This window comes from Cephus cinctus, unplaced genomic scaffold (assembly GCF_000341935.2).
Source record: "Cephus cinctus unplaced genomic scaffold, Ccin1 Ccin1_scaffold0508, whole genome shotgun sequence".
Classification (NCBI taxonomy): Eukaryota; Metazoa; Arthropoda; class Insecta; order Hymenoptera; family Cephidae; genus Cephus; species Cephus cinctus.
Window position 1 is genome coordinate 321,114 of NW_014333173.1, and position 12,167 is coordinate 333,280.

The following is a 12,167-nucleotide window of genomic DNA, read 5'->3' on the forward strand; positions in this document are numbered from 1 at the left end:
GACAGTGATTGCCATCGCGAATAAAATAATAATTTATTCCCAGGATTTAGTCGTCCCGTTGAATTGTACAGATTGATATTCCTAAGGTATAAAATACTCTAAGATTCAAGACACAGCCTAATAACGATATATTGTTTTATTAATCTTATCCGATTTGAACACCGGACGTGATTCCCGAACCTTAATAAATTCAAAATAATATTTTTGACAAAACCAAAAATATCCATACACCAACGTGAACAATAATCACCAAATAACCTCAAATCGATAAAATTCCATTATCACAACGGATTTTGAATTTCCCTAAAATCCTCATGGGAATAAAATTCAATCCCATATCAATTTCTATAGGGTTTGTTACAAAACATATTATCCCATAGCACTCGTTCGGCTTTTAATAATGGAGCAGGAACTCGCACGAAGACCACATAGCCCGATTACAAGTGGCTTCGAATGGTTAGACAGACTCATCTCCGTGGCAACCCATCCAGCATCCCAGGAGCCGGGACGCGGTGATCATCCTACAGGGTTTCGCAGAATAGGGGTAGGTCGGGAGGGGAGGGCGTAAGGGGAGGGTCCTATGGGATGATTCTGAAGTGGCTTGCTCTGTTGTCAGGAGGCGACCGAGCGTTCTACAGCAAACTCAACTACGCCGTATCCTGATGTGAACGAGATGAGAAGAGATGAACCACCCAGCATCCCACTGTACGTTACTCTGCCTCGTTCTCGATTTTCTTCCTCGTCCTCTGCTACCTTCATTGGATCACGAGGGTGGCTCCATCCTCTCCTACGTAGCATATTGAGGGAAAGCATCAGACTGAGTCAGATTAATTCTGCCAGATTAACGCCTTTGGTACAGGCGAGAACGCTAATACGGGCTAATGAAAGTCGTCATGATTTCGCTGACAATGATACCGGAGCGTATGATGCGATATACAGATATACCGACGTACATAAAACAATTAACATATGACGTAATGCTTGGAAATACGAAAAAAAAAAAAGTGAATCGGTACCAAAAAGTCAAATTGGATTTAGTAAATTTGATTTTTTTTTTATTCGTCAAAATCACGTGACACTTATTTCACTCGTCACTCGTTTAATTCAGAAATTGGAACGAATGTCATCGGTAACAGTTTTTCTGTGATTCAAGTAAAAACTCAATCGACCCTTCCGCCTCGAAGTTGTCCTGGTTGGACGTGACTGGTAGAAATGGCCTGGGTAAAAATTAAAGATCATCCCTTAGGAATCCCTATGGTAGTAGTATACGTGACATGGCAGTTCGAAAGGTCAAAGGGCAAACCCCTTAAAGGGCAAGGAAAATAACTGTTTCTTCCCTTGATAGATTTGAATTTTCTGAATCGTCCAATCTTTACCATTGAGAATGTCCGTTCCTTGTTTCGCTTGAAAATTAGTGAAAATACTTATCGTACCGACACCCGGTATTAAATATCTCGCAAGGAGCGGACAAAGGCCTTTTATAAGCCATCCCATTCTCATGTATTAACATATGCACGCACGTTGGATTTCGCTCGAGGAAGTCGAGTTGACCTCAGGGGTTGACAATAATGCATATTAATACCAGGAAACGATCAGTTGTCAGTCTAGTCATTCTCGTGTAGGTATCATCAGTCCAAATGATCGTTGCGAGTCTAAAATCATGCGTGATTATTAATTAGCTAATTACCAAAGCAAACGAAGACCGAAAGAAACGCTCAAAGAGAGAAAAAAAAGAATTACCCAATCAATATTCACGAACAGCCACGCATTAAGCGTCTTGTGAAATATTTATAAAAATAAAAAATAAAATAAACCCATAAAATTCAGATAGCACCAAAAAACCATAAAAAATAATCTTATCACTCCTTGCAAGCCTAGAATCCAAATCTCTTATCAATCTTCCGCCAGTTCATAATCGCGCGTATCGTACTTGCCACTATAACACCATAACTATCGCCGCACTCTGGAGTCTCCTTAACGGACACCCCATAGAGTAACAAGGGGCACGAATGCGATCCTTGACACCATAGCGTCGGCACGGGTTCGCCTGGTGCTATCAATGACGCTTAGCAACGCGGAAGCCATTAGCCATATGGCATATGCCCATGCTACGCTACGTTGTTCTATGGTGTTCTACGGCGCACTAACCCGTGGTAGTTCCTTATGTCCGTAGATACATACGTCACTGGGTGGATGCCGCGAGAAGAAGTTGGCAAGTGGGAAAGAAATTCTTAAAGGAAATTGAAAAAGATACGGCAATCTTCTTGCTTGGATATTTCCCATAATAAAGATGAACCCCGTATGGCTATATTACTCTTGCACCGCGAGTGCAATAAAATTTCCATGCTTATATCCGCATGATGATTTTATTAGATTTTTAATTTAGTACCTGCGCTTCCTTAGGCTACATGATGCTTATTGGTCCATTAATCCCGAAAAAAAAAAGATAAACCATGATACAAAATCCACGTCAGAAAATTCGCCGTTTTCTATCTGATTAATGTTCCGTTATTAATACACGTCTTAATTAATTATCTTGACGTTATCTGTACCCTAATTAGAGTGTACCGTGGTGTCGAAATCTTGCACCGTGTATACCGACTGTACTGGGCTTCTACCTTGTGGTATTACGTCAAGTTGGTGGAGTAACTCTGAAAACAAGAGATGGCATTTATAATAGTACGGTTTCACGATACTCATGGGTATAAAGCTTCACTTTGTACTTGTAATATATATATATATATATTTATTTTTAATTAATATACAACACCATATGGATACCCATATACAATTTTTTTTTTTCAAATGAATTATTTTATTACTTAATATATGGATATATAAGTAGCGACATTAATCCTTCCTCGACACTTAAAAATTCCCACACTCTCCTGTTGATCCTTTATTTTTACGTGTTCACATCCAGTGGCATGGTAAATAGCTACGCCGGGTAGGTAAGTCGCAGAATAGGTAGGTAAGACAAAGTGTTAACTTCCAAGGGAGAGCGAGGACACGAAAAGGTACTATTAATTATGACAGGTTGATGTACGATCCTTACCGGACCAGACCCTGGCGAATGAATTAAATCCTGCCAGTGAGGAAAGGACGGGATGGCGATTTGCGTCCTCGACAGAGAAGAAGAGCCCGTGGAGATTATTTGTAAAGAAAGAAAAAAAAAAAAATTTTTGAAATTTTTAATAATTAAAAAAATTCATCCCTTATCGCGTATCACGACTTTGATTAGAGATCAATGAGTTTTGGAGAGAAAAAAATTAATTGTATAAAGACAAACACCTGTGTTAAATTTCCTCGGACAACTTAAGAGACCTGGTCCATTGTCCCCGGATGCTGTATTTATGGTAATCCAGTCAATGCGTTTTATCGACAATGCCTGTGCGTACCGCAAGTATTAAAAGCCTATGTCAACCCTTTCTTCGAGCCGCGATATACCCGGGGGGATGCACCCTATCATCGGGATACTCGCGGTGCCTCTCCCGAGGGAGACAATGATCCCCCCCTGTCCATCCCTCCCCCCCTTTGTCACCCATCCAGAGCTCAGATCTCAATCGCTCGCAAAAAATCTCATTTATCCATTGTGCACCGTGTTACACGGGTAGGGAGAGAATAAGGGATGAAGGAAGACAGCGATAGGAAGGGTAGTAATGGCGGTAACGGAGAAGAGAGAAAAAGAGAGAACGGGATCTGAAAAAAAAAATACAAAAGAGAAGTAAAAGGAGATTCATCTCACCGACTCTTGGCTCGTGCAGGTTATGCACTCGCGTTCTGTTGTTGGATGTGTTTATTAAGCTTTTATGTATTTTTTTTCACTCTGTTCCTGCTCAACCCCAACTGGGAACATAGGTCGAGGGATGCTGCCCTTGGAGGGGTCCAGGTCGTGCCGGGATGACTTGCGCCTTCGTCACCGTAAAAGACGATGATCTCCGAGAATAGCCGATTTTAACGGTACGAGTATAATCTGTGGCTACCTGCCTCCGAATAGGAGCGACTCACTTTGAGATTCGTGGACCAATTCGATGCAGGACGCAGAGGAGCGTGGCAAAAAAAGATTAGGAAAAGGGAGACGAAGCAGCTACCCCTATTATACTTGCTTGAGGTGGTATCTGCACTGGGTAGGGCTAGACCAAGTCGGTAAGTCAGATAAATACAGTGATTTTGAAAAAGAGGACTGTTTTTTGATTGCACTCGAAATTTTATTTTACACTTAACTCTTAGCGTCCCTTTTATAACTTGAACGAAGGGTAGATTGCACAAAAGTATAAGGGTATGTCCATACGAGTACTCAGGGGGTGAGATTGCGTGAGTAACTCGTCTGCGTATCCATTGTAATTGCGGAGCACGTGAGTGTACCGAGTGTGGTTGTAAGGGAGGATTTTGGTATGGGGGTTGATTTTTTGGGGGTTGGGAGAGAGACCTCCCTGAAAGCTCACGTTCATTCATTCTCGACGGTTTGAGAGTCGCAGGGATGCGAATGAATGGATTAAGGGATGATCCTCTGCCGTGGTAGCAGGGGCGGAGGGAAAGTGGGGGGGTGCCCCATGAGTGCCGACGCTAACAGGATTGACGATTAACGTGTGGGTGGTTAGTGGTTGGTATGCAAGCATTTTAGGCGTTAGTCTTCAGGGGTAAAAAGGGAGTGGGTTTTTGGTGGATTAGATATTTTTGGATATCCGACATAAATCACGGGATTCGATCTTGACGGCTGTGGTTCGCCCTTGCGCAAGATTTATAAAATTTTGATACACGTTCATATAGGGGTAGAAAAAAAAATACTTAACCATAATAGACATCTCTACACACAATTTTTGCTGCTCACGCATCAACTGTTAAGGGTGAGTTTTTAGCATACTGTTGTTATTATACCTTTTTTTGGCTTTGTCCATGTTTTCCTTGCGCAAGATTTTAGCCGACCCCTAAAATGGCACCCCGCTGATTAATGCTTCTGTAATTCATTGCACAAGACTACGGCCAAGGGTATAATCTTTGGCCCAGTAGAAACCATCCCTGGATCTCACTGAAGTATCAGTTACTCCTGGTGCCAGGTAGGACGAAAATGGACCTTACGGGTCTCTACCCTTAAACTGACCGGGGTTTTGTTTCTCACGCAGGACAAGGGGCACCGCTTCTATTGTTTGCGCACAGGATCAAGTAATTACCTTTCGGGGCATCCTTTTCGTCGCGGGCCCTTTCTTCATTCTGGGCCTTACCGCTTCTCCTCTTTATCCTACGAGGATTTTGCGCGCGTCCTTTGATTTACGAGCTTCCACCGTATCAACGGTTTCGACCCCCGTGTGGAGGGGGGAAGTTGTAAAAAAATCCAAAATACCCAGTACAGTACCTATAAAAATTTTTATTTATCGACAAAGTCGGATAAGGCCCGAAATTTTGAGTACGAAATTTTTCCAAAATTTCAAAATTACTTTACTGCACATTGTCAAAGGTCGATACCTTCCGATTGAAATCAATGATCGATCTCGTATCAATAAAGATGATCAAATTCAAAATGGCGGAGGATAATATGGCTGCGCCAATATTCATTGGAAGGCTTCGGTCGTCACAGTCAGTAGTATCTATTCATGCGAAGCTCTGGCCTTTCACGGGTATCAGGTTGCCCATTAGCAAGTACAGAGGCTGTCCAGTAATTACGGCTTAATTAATCCCGGCCTCTTCCAGGCTGACTGATTACCAGCCGAGACGTCAAAGGAAAAGCAATAGGATGACCTTCGTTCCCTTGGTTCACCAAGAGGATTCCTTCAGGTTGGTACCCATGATACCTATGGGTTACCTATATCATCCCCACCTACCTACACCTATACCAACTTAACCAACCTAAATATCCTGTTTCAATGCCGTCCGCGTTTCCTGATAGTGATAACGTTTCTGGATGCAGCCAGCATCCCAATGATAACATCTGCCCCAACGCTCACGACCCTCTGACACACGTTCCGCACAGTTCTCCGCTATCTTGCCCGTAGTTGGTACGCCTGTGTTATTTACCTATCTAAGCGTGCCTCAAGAATTTTCGTACCCGAAATACATGATAAGACATTCAGAAATCGAATTAAAGTCTAATCAAAATATCAAAAAAAAAAAAAATTTCTCAACTCTTTCAATTGTGAGCCCTTGATATTGATAAGAGTCGAATAATTTTTTTTTCCTTTTTTTCACTAATAAGAATCATCATTCTGATGTGATAACGTGCAAAGCGGAAGTGAAATAGACACTGAATAAATCATAAACCATTAGCATTACAATAGCTACAACATCGAAATACGCAACACTATTAACCTCCCAGTTGGTCTATACCGATAGACCGACCCTTAGAGCATTCATTAGATTATACCAAAGTATATATACATATATACGCCTGTATATATCTTTATACGTATATATGTATAGATATACGTCGCGTATATTTACTACACGGCACGTTGCACGGGGTCCACTCAGCATCCATCCCCATTTCTCGTTTACCCCTGTATCATTAACCCAGCACGCATGTGCTTACGCTATAGGTATAGCAGGTGAACAGGTACCCCCGGATGACAGACAACTGTATCCGCTTACTGGCTCAGAAAAGGGTTGAGCTATTCACTCATCTCAAATTGTCGTCTCTTCCGCGTCGGATTAAAGATTCATGGCGGAGAGAAAAAAAAAAGTTCGGGTATGAGTTTTCCTCGCAAGTGTCTTACCAGGGTCGCATTTCGTCGTTACATTGTCCCCACTAATTATGAAATACTGCTTGGTAAAACGAGAGAGGAGTTAAAGAGCCAGAAGAAACGGGCTGGGAAGATGCTGGGAGGAATGGACCAATATTTTTTTTTTCATTTTCACATTTTTTTTTTCGTGATTTATCATCCCTCTCGGGTGGTAGGGGATTATATGCTTTTTTTGCGATTTACTAATTTTTATGTACATCAATGACTTAATTAATGTAATCTTATAGTCTGTTGTCGTAATGGTACACCGTCTGCGTGCCAGGTATTATCGAACTGGTGTACGGTCAACATCCGCCGATAAAAGATAACGATGCAATTTCATATCTTCGAGTATCTGAATATCGTTTTCTTACGTACTAGGAATCGTCATCGATTATCTGTCACATGGTCATCTGGTAATTAATTCATACGTTCACTACAGTCATTAAGCATCACAGGTACGTTAATGGGATTATGAAAAAATTAAATTTCGAAAATGAAAATAAAAATGAAAAGCGATAACGATCAGTTTAATTAAATTTTAATAATCATCGTTAAATTATCTGGAAGATACAGAACGAACTTGTATTAATTTATCTGGGTCAACAGCTACAATCATAATAATGACTCGTCTCCGATAAAAATATTTGATTTTCTCCTTATAAGGACATTCGATTGGAAATTAATATTCCTAAGTTGGCACTTAGAAATGTCCAAAGCATATATAGTACTAGTCCTTAATGTCACGTCGTAGGAAATGATCGATGGCGTGAATAAGAAGGAAGAAAATGACGCGCCTTATAAAGGGGGTTGTATATCAAAATAATTTTTCACTCGTCCACCAAGTGTCGTAGCTCATCCGAATAAGTAAACCACGTGCGATAGAGCGTTTAGACAGGGAAATTTTATTTTCTGAGAATGTGATAAAAAATAAATTCTTTGATAATAAAACGCGAAGGAACGTTATTTTATGACAAAATGAGAAATTGAAAAAAAAAATAATAACGATAATAGCAACCACTCGGCGCGTTGTTAATTATCACAGAGGGGTGTCAAAGGCACTAATGATGTCCGTAGATGGCGATCCTGGCAGACGCATTATGCGCCGGCAGCAAGAACTGGCTGACGTATGAACTGCCATAAGGTCTGCCCACTTCGCCTAATCATCCTTAATCATAATCAAACATGACGATAGTCGCGATCGAGTAGATTGTTGTTTACTGCGTATACCGGCTACAGATAGCTTAACATAATTTTTCTTTTTCAATTACGTAAAACTTATTTTCATTATGCGCTCCTTGGGTATAATTTTTTTTGTTAAATAGAACATTTTTATTTCGTACCGTCAGGCACGGTATGCGTGTGTACTGATCTTTAGGGTAAAGAACGTCTCGGGATACGCGTTGTAGAGTGATAGAAAGAGCAAGAGATATATCGAGATAGAAAAAGAGAAAAAATATTCAAAGAGAGAGAGAGAGAGAGAGAGAGAGAGAGAGAGAGAGTGAGAGAGAACGTAAGCTAGAAAATCGGTGGAATGGGTTTTTAATCAGTGTATTCCGGACAATGGTAACCCCCGGGGGGTACCAGCCACCCTTATACCTTCTTCGCCCTTCGCGATACACCAGTAAAAAAAATCAACCCTTAGCGCGCCCACTCCGCTCTTACGCTCAGGCTCTCCCGCGCGGCCACGCTGGTTACGCTTTAGCGATTTGGTTTCGTTGCACCGTTGTGTCGACAGGGACGCGCACTAATTCGAATGGGGTAGCAACTAGGCGAACGGGTAAGGGTAGCGGAAGGGTGGTCGGGAGAGTTTCTGTGTCGTGGTTATTAGGAAGCGTTGGGGCCGAATCTATCGCTTGAAAGTGAAACCACGGTGCAATCAGTAGCGGCCATATGTCACGTGGGCAACATTAGCGTTTACGCGTCAATCGAGGGGAAACTTTTTCGCCCTTTCAATCCCTATGCAATTCTTGTACGTATTTACTTGTTTTTTCAAGGTGCGATATCGGCAGTCCGATTGGGATGACTTTGGGAACACTCTTATTCAGACTCCTTTTTTTTTCGGAAGATACAACTATGTTCTACTAAAGATTTTTGATAGGATGGGATTGTATTGTAAGTGACGTTTTTAATCAAGATTATCTCGAATTTTATTGTAGAAATTAAACTTGGATATATATGTATATATTGGTGAGTATAAGCCTGGGATGCGCAGCTGCTACTTGCGGCTTGTGTGGAAATATTCAAAGGACCCATAGAGACTGTGGATCTTGGAATTTATGGTGGAACACCATTTTAGATAATCTTGCCCGGTACTCTGCGAGCGGGCACGTGTCTCTTATCTTGAAAAACCCGTTGCGTCTTAATAACTCACTAATTATCCTGACGGCGATAGTGCCGAGGACCTCTTTAGATATTTTGAATTGCACCGCGGCCTCCTTGGAACCTCTTGATAGTCAAAGTGGGACCAGATGGGCCCAATGGGACTTGGTATAATCTGGTGTAGAATACCGTTGATTTTTTCGGATAAACTTAAAATAGATTGTTTTTGAATATTTTTATATCGTAAAAAATACATTTTAGTCGTCGAATGTATTTGACGTTTAAAAATAATGTGTCTCGTGGGAGTTTGAGAATTTTGAAAAATTTTTCAGTAATTTCTTTAACGCTTTTCACTCTTCTGGATCGTACGGCCTGTCAATAGGTTTCTGTTTACACGTGAGTAAATTCTATGGTGAAATTGATCGATGATCAGTTTTACGTTTAAACGGTCAGCCGATGTTTGATATAAGACCATTAGTGGAACGCTGAAAATTTACCCTCCTTTCTCGTAGAACGCTTTCGTTTACCCGCTTCGTTTAACTTTACCTACGTGGATCCCAGAATCATTAGTGTTAACAGATCGGCAGTTGAATAGTGACCATTGTACCGTGTAATGGTTTCCCTGAAAAGTCAAGAAAAAAAGTTGTAATAAATTATGGGATTTAGCCTAGTAACTTTTGCATTGCCAAAAAATAATTTTAAATTTACTAAAATCGCTGCAACGTATACCTAAGATTTTTTAATTAAAAGGAAAGGTCAAAGTTCGCCCAATCCAAGCTTTTGAAACTCGGTGTAAAATTGATGGATTTTCTGGGACTTTAGGTAAACTCGTAACTCCCATGTTTGATATAGGATCATTAGTGACCGACGGAAAATCTTCTTTTTTTTTCTCAAAGGTTACCAACACTGGTCCCAGTGTACGGTCATTAATGCGAGCCTACTGGATGGCCATTGTGCAAGTATCGTACAACGGGTGACCATAAATAATTAGGAGACAGTTCGCTGTTTGGGCCCGATTTGAATTTTCACGTGAGAGTCTGACCCAAGGTAGGACCTAACACGAGGGACAGTCAAGGCCCGAAAACCATTAATTTATCGTAAACTCGTATAGAAATGCTAAGAGCAGTGCTACCACCAGTAGCACCAGTAACATAACATAACAGGGTAGCTTCTTAGGGGTGCCCAATAGAATCTTGACCCCGGCTAATCGTGGGACAGGTGATCATCCCCTATGCCGGACAACTGACCGGTAGCAGAAGAGTCCCAAAGTGCAAGGGTCAGTCTCCCCTATGCAAATGCCTCAAGGGTCCCAAAGTTCAGTCCCTTCTTCCAGAAGACCGTCTGATTTATTACCCAATCGAAGGGTAAGATAACGGAAATATTTTCATCCCCCAAAAAGCCACCCCAACAAGAAAAAAATTACGTTGAGGCACGACGAAAATCCTTTTCTCATTAAAAAAAAAAATTTTTTTTGAGTAAATACATTTAAATGGCTACCCTTGACGTCACCCTGAGAATCTAGCCAAGCGAACCAAGAGAAGTTTCTCGGTGATAAGGGTGGATAATAAAGGAGTAAGTTATTAAGAGATTCTTCGGAGAGTGAGAAAGAAAGATTTCGCGTGGCCCAGAGAAAACCACCCCCCCAAGACAAGGGTTGAACCTCAAGAGACAAATCCAACCTCGCGGTTCATAAATAAATTAATTAAACGCGCCCGGGTACTGATAATGTTAAAATAATACCTTGGCAGGACAATAGGAGCCACCCCCCGGTATTCCAACCCCCCGCGCAACCCCTCGTCAAGGCGTAGGTAGATCCACTAGCAGTTCTTAAACTCTCTCTCGGAGTTAATTTCGCGGCATTAACAGTCGAAAGAGTGCGAACAAAAGGGCTCTGGGGAGAAAGGAGATAAGGGATGGAAGAGAGGTTGCCAACACAGGAAATATGAACACACTCATAATATAGGTATCTACCTTACCTATACTTTTACTTAGCTACCTACCAACCTACAATGCTACACTTTGTTACAGCACCTCTGAGGATACACAGTGGTTCTCTGATTGGGGTGTGGAGGAGAGGGTTCAAGATTGTTACAAATATTTTATTAATTTTTACTAGTTTGACTAGGCAAATTTTTGTATTCTTTTTGAGGGATTGAGAGTTTTGAATTTTGTAAAATTTTTTTGCCACTAATTATTTTATCTGTCGAAATCGACGGTAATGACTTGGGGTGGCTGAGCACCACTTGTAAATCCCTCCTAGTATTTTCTGCACACAAAAATGTAAAGAGTGTTCGGTAATAAACCTATCAAAGACGTACGCCAAGATTATGAAACGTAAGGCCGTCGTAATATCGGTACTTATATTTTTTTTCTTTTTTAAGAAAAAATTTTAATATTCGAAACAGAACGATTTCAAATTATTTCTACAGCATTCTTCCTTCTCGTGTAAGTAACTGGTGGATCGTATATCCGTCTATCACAGAGGGATACTGTAAATAATTTATTTTTCAAAAAAGTTTTTTTCTCAATTTCATACAAAACTCGGATTACCAAAAAACACGCATTCTCACGTTATCGCGTATATATACGAATGACGCACGATATTTGAAATTGGCTCAAAAATGTTATTCGAAAAAAAAGACGTAATAAAATGAGCCGCAAAACACGAAAAAAAAAAGAGAGAAAAAAACCGTTGCAAAATCGAGACCAGCGACAAAGTACAAAAAGTAATTATGGGATGGTTTCCGGTAATCATATCTAGAGCGCATTGAATGAGCGCATTGTTCGCGCACCCCTTCACCGATACACTTATACCCTAGCTTGTCAGGGTGGCTCTCTATACATAACGCAGGGGCCACCCTCCAACAGGGGTTGAACGTCCACCACCCTATAACTATATATACACCGTCTAACCACTATTACACACACCCTCGCAACCCGACTGCGGTTACTCGGTGGCAGCCCTTAACATTCGCAATGGGACGCCCAACCCTGTCTGTTGTTAGTGGCTTTGGGTTGGTAGAACGGATATGAACGAGCCTTAAGGCAATTTCTATTATTTTCCACCAAAACGGTTAATCTTGATCTTAAAAATTATTTCAACCCTTGAAAAAAAAATTTCAATTACCACCC

The 12,167-nt window shown here is 41.1% G+C and overlaps 1 protein-coding gene across 1 annotated transcript; it reads left to right on the top strand.

Moving 5' to 3' along the window:
- The first annotated feature begins 209 nt into the window (after window positions 1–209).
- On the top strand, window positions 210–973 carry LOC112494432. Its single transcript, XM_025085582.1, has 2 exons — window positions 210–544; window positions 617–973. The coding sequence occupies exons 1-2, from the start codon at window positions 401–403 to the stop codon at window positions 971–973; spliced, it is 501 nt and encodes a 166-aa protein (XP_024941350.1). The 5' UTR covers window positions 210–400.
- The last annotated feature ends 11,194 nt before the right edge of the window (window positions 974–12,167 follow it).